Below are 13,497 nucleotides of genomic sequence, written 5' to 3'. Positions count from 1 at the left end.
TTGGATCTTTTCTGATGTTTGGTAACCATTATTTTGCAATTTCAACAGCCAAGAAAAAAGGGATTTTAGAGCACTTTTGGGTTTCCTGGCAATGAAGCACGGCCTCTCATGAAGTTTCCATATGCACTCTGTGGGCAGCCCATGACAGGTTTTGGCAGTATGGTCTCCTGTTCCCCACGGACACAGGCAAAGTAGATTGGCAGCCACCTTTTCCGATTTCACTGCGCAATTCTCAGAGGTTTAGCGTGCATAGGTTTTATTTCAGCCATTTTGTTGGTTCTGGTGCCACCAGCACACAGTGATGTCGCAGGGCAGAGCCTAGTGGGTCAATACATCCCACACCTGCCATCAACATACTTTCATCTTATGCTACTAAGACCTTTATTATTGGAGCACAACTGTACAACTACTGCTAGATCCATTGTGGGGGCAAGAATATATTCCTGCTGTGGCCCGTATGACAGCCATTACCCAATCATCTATACATTCCGTAACATCTATACAGCTCGGATAGTCATGAGCCTCCCTTAACATGCTCACATTTCTCCAGCTCTCAAACCTTTCAATGGCTTCCTATACAAGCTAGAATATATTTTAAATTGCCTATCATTCCAGGGCTGGAAATGAAGATTCGATGAGTGGGAGCTAAAAGCAGCTGCTGGATGCTGGTCATCATGCTGTATGCAGGAGAACCAGGAGCTACCAGGAGATGCTACTTTAAAATGTTGTCCATTATGTGTGATCCAGTGTGTTCAAATTTGTATTTGACGTGTTCCAAATTCTCTAATAATCAAAATAAATGTCACATATACATGTTTGTAAGGCATCAGTTGGCTGAGGAGCTTAAGTAGCACCTGGTAGCCATTGGGTTCAATATAACCAGGCTTTTCTAGGTTAGAAGCAGGATATAACTAGCTCCCATCTCCCAGCAATTGTAAACCCTGCATTGCCCACAAAGCGTTTCATGGAAATGCTGACATTTGTCTAAAGTAACATCTAAAATAAAAAAGTATACTAGTCACCCATTACTATCTTCCTATAAATATTCCATGTTTTCCCCAGAGGATACAGCAAATCAAGTACAGTCCAAGCAATTAAACTTTGTAACTGCTTACCACTTCTGATCTGCGGAAAACAGGACATTTTCGAAAACACATATAACTTTCTTATTTAAAAAAGAAAGAACCCTCTTGAAAGTTCACTGCCTTTCCTGCACCTAACATAAGTATGCATGCTTAGATACTGCAACGTTGAAGCGCCTCAGACGGTCCTCCTTGCCGCTATCACAGCATTATGATACGATATAAGAGTGAAATGACTGGAGGAAGAATTTGGCAGCTTTTACATATTGGAATATACAATGCAAACATTTACTCCTGAGTGGGGAACACAATGTCATCATTTTCTGTACAGCTCTAAAAGATTCCACTACACACATTGATATTGTTTCCATTTATTTTTAATTCTACCTGCCTTTATTGCAGAGAGAAAAACATGCTCACTCAGTATGGTCCTATTTGTTATTGGTGAATGGAGGCATACATTAATATCTCTGAAGTAGGCCTATCCGCATACAGACTGTACAATGCCATAAAGTGATATATGAAACCTTTTCTTCTTTCAACAGGCTGTTGGGACACTCCTAAAACCAAGAGTTGGGAAATGAAGATGAGAAGACGGGACATAGAGAGGAATAACGGAAATACCACAGAAGATGGGCAATGTCATACAGCTGAACCCAGAAAGACATTGACACCCTATCAGCAGAGCACATCCATGAGGACCCCTACAAAGGGGAAGGCATTTGCCTGCAGGATGTGTGGTATGTGCTTCACTTACAGGATTAATCTAAATACTCATATGAGATATCACACAAATCTGCGTGGGCATCAGAAGATCCATACTGGGGTAAACCTCTACAAGTGTGCAGAGTGCAAGAAAAGCTTCATTCATGCTTCTGTTCTGATAAGCCATAACAGGTTCCATACTGGCGGGAAGCCATATAAGTGTACAGAGTGCAAGCACCATTTTAATCACTCCTCATCTCTGATAAGCCATCAAATGATCCATACTGCAGAAAAGCCCTATAAGTGCACAGAGTGCAAGAAAAGCTTCAGACACTTCTCATATTTTGTACGCCATCAGAGAATCCATACTGGGGAGAAACCCTACAAGTGCACAGAGTGTAAGAAAGGCTTCAGTCAATCTTCAACGTTGATAAGACATCAAAGGATCCATACTGGTGAAAAGCCCTATAGGTGCACAGAGTGCAAGAAAAGCTTCAGCGAGTTCTCACATTTGACACGGCATCAGATGATCCACACTGGGGCGAAGCCCTACAAGTGTCGAGAGTGTAAACAAAGCTTCAGCCGATTATCACATTTGATACGACATCAGAGGATCCATACTGGAGAAAAACCCTATAAGTGTTCAGAGTGTAAGAAAAGCTTCAGTCAGTCTTCAACTTTGATAAAACATCAAAGGATCCATACTGACGAGAAGCCCTATAAGTGTACAGAGTGCAAGAAAAGCTTTAGTGTCTGCTCTCATCTGATAAGCCATCAAAGGATCCATACTGGGGAGAAGCCTTACATTTGCACAGAGTGCAAGAAACATTTTAGTAATTCCTCTGGTCTCAGACGACATCTCATGAGCCATACAGGAGAGAAGCCCTACATGTGCACAGAGTGCATTAAATGCTTCAGTCAATACACACATTTGATAAACCATCAGAGGGTCCATACTGGGGAAAAGCCCTACAAGTGCACAGATTGCAAGGAAAGTTTCAATCAGGCCTCAAACCTGAGCAGACATCAGAGGACACATGTGTTCAAAAATACTGGTGGACCACCAGAGAATTAAGAGATCTTTGAAGACTTCACTGTTCTCATAATTTTCAAGTATTGAGATAGTGTCTACGTGTTCTTGTCAGGGGTGACTGACATAACATGACATTCTGGGGAAAGTCCAGACACTGAGAGCCAAGAGAGAAAAAACAAGAATACAAGCAATACCATCAATAGCAACAACCTGGACTCGAGAGCACGGGATGAATCAGAAAATTAAACTCATTATTGGGAATTTAAATGACATAAATAAACAGGCAACAATATCACACAGGAAAAGTAATTATTAAGAAGGGAATGACACCAAGGTTTGAAACTTAAACCAGAAGCAAAAAATGCAACCTCATCCCCTTGTCGACACAAAATAAAAATGTATACTTCTATGAAAAGCAAATTTGGCAATAATCGAAGCTTCAGGAAGGAGAGATAACAAGCAAGGTCCTGCGATATATTAAGGAAATGAAATGTGGACATTACACCTGAAAGTCCATTGCCTGCTAACACCACCTAAAGATCTTTCAAGAAGCAGGATCCCGGAAAAGGTTCTACACTGCTTCCAGAAAAACAACAAAGTCACACTAACACAGAACCATACCAATTTGACTTTTCACATTTCATTATAGACTGTATCACAATGACTTTGCTTTACCGGTACCCGGCCCACAAAAGTGCCCCATCTGGTTTGTGAGAGAACCCCGTGAAACAGGAAGACACCTGGAGTTTCATGAAAGAGAGCCAGGAAAGTTCTGTGCTGTTCTTGAGCATTGCACAATCAAAAATTGCTGCCCTGATTTATATCACCGGACATTCTCAAAAAGGAGAGAATGCCTTACAAATCAAAACAGATAAAGGGGCCTACTATAGAAGAGAGTTTCAGAACAAGACTTGGGGTTCATTAAAAGTATGCCGGTCTGGAAATAACGGTGCCAGTAAGCATTGTTTCCGAACTGGCATACTACAGTTCTGCCTGCCGGAGCCACTGTGCCCGACAGGTCTGACCCTGTTGGGCACAGCAGCCACGGTACACAGACTGTAAGCAATGGTGCTTCTGTGGTCCCCACTCCCATAGAGTCCTATGGGACTTTATGGGAATTTACAATTTACTGGCACCTGACTCTTCGGGCCACTAGGGTTGTAATCCCCCAGTGTAACCAGGAAGTCAGGTGCCGGTGAATATTTACGGTCCGGCGGCAACCCGCCGGTAGCACCGGCATGGTTACCACCAGACCCGTAATGAGCGGAAGGGGATGCATCAAGCTACTGTGCTGAGAGGCTGCAGGCCTTTAGATCCTTGCTGCCATGCGGCCATGCCGATGCCTAAGCAACCTGTTGAGAATCATGGATTTACCAAAAGCAAGATACCTGTGGAGAACCCTAAACACCTCTAGAACCTGGAAACCGCGAGAAAAAGACTGTGATTTCCGGCATGGTAGTGAGGTTGATTCATCAGCCTCTCATTGGCTGAAACGTCCAGACACAGAGCCTGAGTGCTGATCCACCAGCTCAACATCTTGTATGATAAAAATAAAAGAATGACCAGTAGGCTCTTGCCAGTGCTTAATACGTAAAAAAATAAGTGCCAGGGCCCAAAGATTCTTGGCTCACTAATGTCGGCCCCAGCAGCGCCACGGCACCAGCCGCCCGGCTCCGTGCTCGATCAGCCCACCACCAGCCCATCACACTGCTGCTGCTCCATGTCAACTGCTAGCACGGGATAGTGGGAAGGAGCACATATATGTATCTTTTTTTTATTACACAACTACTTTTATTTCATGTCTTAAATCACAAAGTACCGTGGGGTTAATTAGATTTTTCAGTTTGGAATTATCTTGCATTCTGGGAGTTATAGTTTACCATTAAAGCAACAATCATAACCTTTTGGCTTATATGTTGCTATACGTATTTACATGCTGTCATGTGGCTTTATTTAGCAATTTGTATTTTTTGTAAGTAAACTCTATAAGACATTATTACTGTACAGTGTAGTCCTTGAAATCCCACTATTTGAGCCCATCTTTGTGATCCTGGTCAGACCCCTTCCCCCATCGACATCCCCCCCACCATCCTGGCCATCTCTCCGACTAGCCCATCTCCAGCCGTGCCAGCTCTCCAGTCTGCTCACCTCTTTATATAGACATGACCCCTGAACCTGTTTAATCCGTCCGGCAGCCAACACACTCGCGGGCTCTAGAAGTTGAATATCTGTGAATCTGTGTGTTTTTTAAAGTGTGTTTTTTTAAAATACAAACACACTCAGCGTTGAATATATATGAGCAACTGGAAGATTGGTCACAATACATTATGCAAGAGGCCAGGCATTAAAGGGTTTGGCACCATGGTCAGGTGTTAAAAGGAATCAAATGTCCCTTGCCTTACGTAAAAGGAATATTGCAAGCCACATTTAGAAAATATCAGGTTACATGTATCTGTGACCAAAGGTGTATCCACATTATGCCAAGGAACCACGGAGCAGTTCCCATGTATGCCCTTGTGATGCAGTGTGCAAACAAAAATGATATCTAAAGCGGCCAGTGTGTATGTACCCTCGGCTTTACTACACAATGTTTTGAAAAAGGTTCACAACAGACACACACCACAGTAAATGCTGACCAAAAAAAGTGTTAGTTATTAGCAGTAATTAGTGATAGCCAATGATTTCATGTATCTGTATTCATCAAAACATTGTTCCGAGGCGTCACATTAAATATTCTGAAACATTCTCTGAGAGAAAAGGAGAATGTGGAGTCAAAGATGACCCCGAGGTTCTTAGCCTCATAGGTGGGAGCAGGAAGAGGGCCAAGGGAGGCCGGCCAGAGAGTATCAGAAAAGGTAGGTGCAGATGTGCCAATGAGGAGAATCTCCGTCTTACTGGCATTAAGACAGAGCTCATTGACGGCACACCACTCCTGAATGGCAGACAGACAGTTAGAGATGAGGGAGGGAGAAGAGGTGGCGGAAGAAAGCCTGAAAACGAGCTGAGTGTCATCCGCATTCACTGAAAGTTGGAGCAGAGAGCGGCAATGCGGTGGGCAAGGGGTGCCTGGTATTGGTTGAACAGCCAGGGAGAGAGGTTAGACTCATGGGGAAGACCACAAGTAGAGAGTGAGATGGAGGAAAGAAATGACCCAAGTTGGACCTGGGAGTGTCGATCAGAGAGGAAAGAGGTCAGCCAGGCCAGGGCCTGATTGGAAAAAACCAGGTTATCATGGATACGGTTGAGCAGGATGGCATGGTTGACCGTGTGAAAGGCAGAAGAGAGATCAAGTAGGATGAGGACAGAAGGGATGTTAGAGTCAAGGTTGGAGAGCAGGTCTTCACAGATGTTCAGGAGAGCCGTTTCCGTGCTTCTGGCAGCTCTGAAGCCAGACTGATGGTCATGGAGACAACCAGCAGAGTCGGTGTGAGGATTAAGCTGGGAGATGGCCAGCTTATCCAAGAGTTTATCCAGGAAAGGAGTGATAGAAATCGGGCGAAAGTTAGCTGGGCAAAATGGGTCGGCTGTGAGTTTTTTGAGACAAGGGTGCACAAGAGAGTGCTTCAGAGGTGAGGGGAAGGCTCCAGAGGCAAAGGAATTGTTACAGAAGTCGGCCAGAGCCAAAGCAAGGGTGTCAATGTGGTCTTTGATGGTTTTGGATGATCAGGGAAGAACCTTTTTTGATGAGACTTTCATATATCATACTTGTCTGGAAATCTCATCTGGGGAGGCCAAATGAAAATATGAGAAGGAGGGAGGAGAGGCAGCTGCAGGGGGGCCAGAGGTATCAGGGAGAGAAGGGGGAGGATGAGAGGATGAGAGGGTGTACAGGATTTCCTGTATTTTTTAGACGAAATGAGAGGCCAGGGCCATGCAAAGGGCCTGGGAGGCGACAGGAGAGGTAGAGACTCCAGCAGGGATGGCCAGCTCCTTCAGATTTTAAAGAGTTTGGCCGAGTTGTAAGATGCCACAGAGACACAGGCTTGGATCTGGGCTCTCTTCATAGTGCGGACAAGGAGCCGATAATGCCTTTAGAGCAGGTGAGAGGCCGGTTTGTCAGAGGATGCACAAGAAGCCCACCATTTCCTCTCACCACCCTACACTTACGGGTAACGAGGTCAGAGTCGTACCAAGAGTTGCACTTGGCTTTGGGCTTCAAGTGGATCCTCATGACAGGAGCAAGAACATCAAGAGTATGAGAGATAGAGGAGTAGAGCAAGGAAATGGCTGTGGCAGGATGCGAGTCAGCCTGGGGTGGAGGAAGGGGAGAGAAAGTGGTAGCGAAACCCTCAACTGATGCCCGCTTCATGGGTCGGATGACCGAGAAGGTAGGTGGAAGTATTGGAGTTGGCTTGGCTTGAGGGATAGTGAGGGAGAGATGGGAGGAGAGGAGAGAGTGATCCCTCCATGAGAGAGGAGTGGTCAGAGGGATACAGAGGAGGAGGTCGTAAGAGATCAGAACATCCAGAATCTGTCTTGCAGAGTGAATCAGGCCAGAGGGTAGAATAGAAAGAGAGAGAGAGTCACAGAGGTCACAGAAGGGTCCTGATGAGGGACAGGAAGTATCCAGATGGATGTTGAAGTCTCGAAGAAGGATGAGTTGAGTGGTCGATGCCAGAAGGGAGGAGGAGAGGTCTTCCCACTTAGACAGGAAGGAGGAGATCTGACCATATGCCCGATAGATAATAGCCATGGTAAGAGAGTGACCAGGAGAGAGAGAAAGCCTACAGACATTCAAAAGAGGAGTAGGCCTGCATAGGAATGACAGGCAGGAATCCACTCTGGGAAGATCAAGGCTACACCACCTCTGGAATGGTTGGGTCTGGCCGCGGAGAGGATCTTGTAGCCATCAGGGAGGAGAGTGTCAAAGCTTGTGACAGAGTTGGCTGTGAACCATGTCTCTGTGAGACCGAGGACATCAAGGTCACGTTCTTCCAGAAGGAGACAGATGTCAGAGGAGAGTTTGATAGCTGAGCGAAAATTGAGTGGCAATATGGAGAAGGTTGCCATCCTTGAGGACTTCCGGGGAGGGGTAAAAATCAGAGGTACGCCCTGCAGAGGTGTAGAAAAGGCAGGAGGAGAGGGCAAGGTAGCCAAAGAGGAGACAGCCAGGGAAGGCAAAGAAGCTATGGAGGGAAGAGAGGGGACAGCAGGAGAAGGAAGGAAATTGATGAGGCGTGGGAAGCGTCTGTCAAAGAGGAAGAGGAGCAGTTTGGCCTGAGGACCTTGGACCATGACGGTGCCATTAAAGTAGACATTAATGATGACCTTAGAGGAGTGGAAGGGATCCAGAAGTGCCTCCTAACGGGTGCCACCATTAATGGGTGAGGAAGAGAAAGGAGATAGCACAGAGACCATATTAGGAGTCCAAAGGTCTGGCGAAGGAAAGACCAAGAGGATGTTGGTGAGGGTCTGTGTGGAGGAAGAGCTGGAGTAGGTTTCAGTGATAGGGAGTCCAGGGTTAGAGGCCAAGATATCCTTTTTGTGCTTCTTCCTGCCAGACTTAGTGAGAAGGGAGGGATAGTCAATGGAGAAACAGTTAGAAAAAATGGGAGGGACAGATCGTGCCATAGGTGTCATGGAGGAGGGGGAAGAAAAGAGAGAGTAGCGGAGGGAGAATGGGGGTAGGCAGGATGTGGGGAAAAAGCACAAATGGGTAGCATAGGGTAGTCACTGGGGACAGCTATCGTCAAGAAAGCAGCAAATGGTACAAACAGCTAACTTCAAGAAAGCTAAGTACAAAACAGCAGAAGATGTTCCTAACAACTAAGTTCAGAACAGCAGCAGATGTTACTAACAGCCAAGTACAAAACAGCAGCAGATGTTGCTAGCAAGTTTAGTTTAGAAGCAGGGAGGTCAAGCAAGAGGGCAAAACAATAATTAAGATGCAAAAAAACAGGGTGGAAATAATACATATGGTGGCATTGAAAGTAAGGAATGGCTATGCTTCCTGAATATTGTAGAGAAAAAGACGGCATGCGCGAGCAATGTTAACGATGCGGTGGGATAATGTAAGAAGAATACAAAATAACACCACGATTACGAGCATGCAGGGAACTGATAAGGAAGGGGGAAATAAATGGGAGGGGGGAACGGAAGTGGAAGGAAAGTAAAACATTTCTGTTTTGGAGGAATTAAGGTGAAGGAAATGAGAATGTCTCCAGGAAGAAGATGAAGATTTTATTATGGCTAGAGTCCGAGTAAGAGGAAAAGGACAAACAACTCTGTGGATCACTCTCGTAAAAGTGCAAAGAGAGATCAAAAGGAATTAATGATGTCATCTAAAGAGCAGATGTAGAGAGAGAACAGATGAGCGCCAAGGACTGATTCATCAGGAACAGTGTGTTTTATTCTAGAGGGGGAGGACATATTATAAGCCTGGGCGTCACAGTAGGAATGATTAGAGAGATACGAATGGAACCAGACAATAACAGAACCAGGGAGAGCAAAAGAGGTGAGAAGATAATAATGATCAACAGTATCAAAAACCACCAAAACTTCAAGAAGAATCAAGATGGAAGGTTGCTTAGCGTAGCGAGTAGAAAGCAGAGCATTAGACACCGAAATAAGAGCAATTTCCGTGGAGTGCAAACTTAGATTTAGAGGGTGGGAAGAGAGAATTAAGATCAAAGTAAGCAGAGATCTGGGTATATAACACATGTTCGAGAATCATATTAAAAAAGTAAAAAGAAATGGGGCAAAAATTAGTAGGACAACAGGGGTGTATGAAAGGTTTTTTTAAAAATTGGTAGAAAGACTGGAAGACTTTGGTTGTCCTTATTCATTTCAGAGATGCTTTGAGTGTGGCCACCTCTGCTCACTCTCTTAACTTTTGGTTGCCCTTCTTCCTTTAAGAGATGCTTTGAGTGTGGCCACCTCTGCTCATTCTCTTAACTTTGGTTGTCCTTCTTACTTTCAGAGATGTTTTGAATGTGGCCTCCTCTGCTCATTCTTTTAACTTTTGGTTGTCCTTCTTCCTTTAAGAGATGCTTTGAGTGTGGCCAAATCTGCTCATTCTCTTAACTTTGGTTGTCCTTCCTTTCAGAGATGCTTTGAGTGTGGCCACCTCTGCTCATTCTCTTAACTTTGGTTGTCCTTCTTCCTTTCAGAGATGCTTTGAATGTGGCCTCCTCTGCTCATTCTCTTAACTTTGGTTGTCCTTCTTCCTTTCAGAGATGCTTTGAGTGTGGCCACCTCTGCTCCTTCTCTTAACTTTGGTTGTCCTTCCTTTCAGAGATGCTTTGAGTGTGGCCACCTCTGCTCATTCTCTTAACTTTGGTTGTCCTTCTTCCTTTCAGAGATGTTTTGAATGTGGCCTCCTCTGCTCATTCTCTTAACTTTGGTTGTCCTTCTTCCTTTCAGAGATGCTTTGAGTGTGGCCACCTCTGCTCCTTCTCTAGACTTTGGCTCTTCTTATTACTTTTGGGGTTGCCTTGAGAGTGGCCACCTCTTCTTCTTACCTGGCATGTTGTTGTCCTTTTTCCTTTCAGAGATGTTTCAAGTGTAGATGTTTCAAATATGGCCACCTCTGATCTTTCTCTGGACAGTGATTGTCCTTAGTTATTTTGGGCATGTTTCAAGCGTTGTCTTCTCTGCTCTTCCTCTGGGCTTTAGGAGCCCTTGTTCCTTATAGAGATGCTTTGAGTGCGGCCACATATGCTCTTCCTCTGGACTTTGGTTGTCCTCCTCTCTTCCCGAGGTGCTTCGAGTGTAGTCACCTCTGCTCTTTCTCTAGACTTTGCAATCCTTATTTCTTGATGCTTTGAGTGTGACCACCTCTTCCCTTGCTTCATGTATTTTTTCTTTTCTTTTCTCGCCAAGAGGGGAAGGTACAGTGTCCTTTCTTCTGAATCCTCTGTCTAGTTCTAATAGTTTCTTTAGCAGTAGGAGAGCCGGTTCTGTTCTGTTGTGTCATGTATATTTGAAATTAGGTTAAGAACTTGAGTTTTCTTGTTTTCTAAGTCCTGTTTTTTGTACTTTCAGTTGTTTTAAAACATTTACTTTTTAGACACGAGTGTACTTATCCGTTCACCCTTGGATGGACCCTTTGATGGCCCTTTGATGACTTATTAAAGCTGGAAAGTCACTGTTTTGTTGGTACCGTATATGAACATGTGGAAAGAAAGGAAGTAAAAAAATAAGAAAAACACATGTGCCCCCCCCCCTCCATTAAAAACATTGTTATTGTTAGGGATGGAAGTATATCTTACATGGGAGAAGAACCAACAAGCTCAATCATTAGTCATCTGATTTAAGACCTTACCCATCACCTGTGAAACAGAGACAGTAAGTAAAATCTGAGCTTACCCATCACCTGTGAGACAGAGACAGTAAGTAAAATCTGAGCTTACCCGTCACCTGTGAAACAGAGACAGTAAGTAAAATCTGAGCTTACCCATCACCTGTGAGACAGAGACAGTAAGTAAAATCTGAGCTTACCCGTCACCTGTGAAACAGAGACAGTAAGTAAAATCTGAGCTTACCCATCACCTGTGAGACAGAGACAGTAAGTAAAATCTGAGCTTACCCTTCACCTGTGAAACAGAGACAGTAAGTAAAATCTGAGCTTACCCGTCACCGGTGTAATGGGAAGATGGTCAGGAAAATCGGAGTTTACTCATCATCAGTGCAATAGGAAGATGGTCAAGAACATGTGATCTCACCCATTACCAGTGTAACGTGGATATGGACAGGGGAATCTGAGATTACCCATCATCAGTTTAATGGGGAGATGGTCAGGAAAATTTGAGCTTGCCAATTGACTGGCTGATAGGGAGATGTTCAGGACAACCAGGTTCAGATTGTGCCGCCAGCCCTCGTGCATATATGCTTTAGAAAGATCCTGGGGTGCATTTTGGTATGAAGTGGAACTCTTGTCAGCCATGCCGTTATTATGGAACAATTACAGTACCTCATCCAGGTCATAATGAAGCGGTAGATCATACGTTAATCCACTCTAAATGATGACCTTGCAATATCTAAGGGGAATTGAGAGGTCATCTTGCTGGGCGTGTATTTGATGAAGATGACGTGGATGCTAATGGGTCAGAAATGGAGGGACTCAAAAGGTGTGAAGTAGAATAAAGAGATTTAGCCCAGATAATATCAGATCTCTGCCATTTATGATTCTATAATTTGCGCAAATTATGAATATTTAATACTATGTGGAATGTATTAAATGTCAATGTATTACAAAAACAAGCCATTTTATAAAGCTTGCCAAGCCTGCACAATCTTAAATTGTGTTATTATGTGTTTACAATAACAATGTTTAAAATGTTGATTGTTTTAAATATTTCTGATGATCTAGAGAACTGTCAATATTTTGAGTAATTTAACTTTAAACTCTGATTTCATTCAAATTCAAAAGGAGCTTTGATAACCCGATACATGTACGATACATGTTTTGGTAATTTAAGGATGTACTTTGAAGTATCTAATTTATCTGCTTGTTATTTTTTTCTGGTTTCATCTAGTGAAGCTCTCAAATAGATCTGTGCTGTGTACTTTTAGAGAATCCCCACATGTGTATCCTCTGATGGCTTCTCAGCGCTAAGGGCAAATTGAAGCACTTGTGTATGGCTTCTACCTAGAATTCATTCTCTGATGGATTTTCAGAGAAGAAAAGCGGCTGAATCTTTTCTTGCACACTGTACACTTGAAGGGCTTTCCCCCAGTATGTTTTCTCCTACAGCGTATTAACTGTGAGGAGTCATTGAAGCCTGTCTGGCATTCTGTGCACTTGTAGGGCTTCCCCACAGTATGAATCCTCCGATGGGCTTGCGAATGTGAGGACTGATTAAAGCTTTTTTTGCACTCTGTGCACTTGAAGGGCTTAACCCCCGCATGGATCCTCTGATGGCTTCTCAGAGCTGAGGAGTACCTGAAGCTTTTCATAAAGTCTGTGCACTTGTGGGGCCTTCTACCCAGTATGGATTCTCTGATGAATTTTCAGAACTCCAGAGTGACTGAAGCATTTCTTGTACTCTGTGCACTTGTAGGACTTGTCTCCAGTATGGATCCTCTGGTGGCTTTTGAGAGCCGAGCAGTCACTGATGGTTTTCTTACAATCCATGCACTTGTACAGTTTCCCTCCAGTATGGATCCTCTGGTGGATTTTCAAATTGCAGGAGAGATTGAAGCTTTTTTTGCACTCTGCGCACTTGTAGGGTGTCACCCCAGTATGGATCCAATGATGAGCTCTCAAATATGAGGGCTGAGTAAAGCTTTATTGCATTCAGAGTATTTATAGGGCTTTTCTCCACCATTGATCCTATGATGGCTTCTCAGTGTTGTTGAGTCACTGAAGCTCTTCTGGCACTTGAAGGGCTTCCCCGCTGTATGGAGCTTCAGATGCTGTCCCAGAATAGAAGACTGCCGGAAGCTTTTCGTGCACTCTGTGCACTTGTAGGGCTTCTCGGCAGTATGAACCATGGGATGCTTTCCCAGACTTGAGGAGTGTCTGAAGACTTTTGTGCACTCTGTGCATTTGTAGGGTTTTTTCTCCTGAATGTATCCTCTGATGAACTATAAGGTGAGACGACTTACTAAAGGATGTCTTGCATTATGCACCTGTGAAGGGCCTCTTCCCAGTATGGATCCTCTGATGGTTTCTCAAATTTGAGGAGCAACTGAAACATTTAATAACTCTGAGCACTTGTAGGGCTTCTCTCCAGT

The 13,497-nt window shown here is 44.1% G+C and overlaps 1 protein-coding gene and 1 pseudogene across 1 annotated transcript in view; one reads left to right on the top strand and one right to left on the bottom strand.

Moving 5' to 3' along the window:
* The window catches only part of LOC138570275 (zinc finger protein 271-like), a 382,424-nt gene that overhangs the window by 43,051 nt on the left and 325,876 nt on the right, over positions 1-13,497 (top strand). The window contains exon 2 of the mRNA XM_069649044.1: positions 1,628-2,826. Within this exon, the coding sequence (XP_069505145.1) occupies positions 1,628-2,826 (1,199 nt within the window). The remainder of the gene's footprint in view (positions 1-1,627; positions 2,827-13,497) is intronic.
* Positions 12,406-13,384, bottom strand: LOC138570352 (zinc finger protein 879-like; annotated as a pseudogene).

Source organism: Ambystoma mexicanum, chromosome 2q (assembly GCF_040938575.1).
Source record: "Ambystoma mexicanum isolate Mex_15411 chromosome 2q, UKY_AmexF1_1, whole genome shotgun sequence".
Classification (NCBI taxonomy): Eukaryota; Metazoa; Chordata; class Amphibia; order Caudata; family Ambystomatidae; genus Ambystoma; species Ambystoma mexicanum.
The sequence above is the reverse complement of the archived record's forward strand: the minus strand, read 5'-3'. Positions and strand labels throughout refer to the sequence as shown.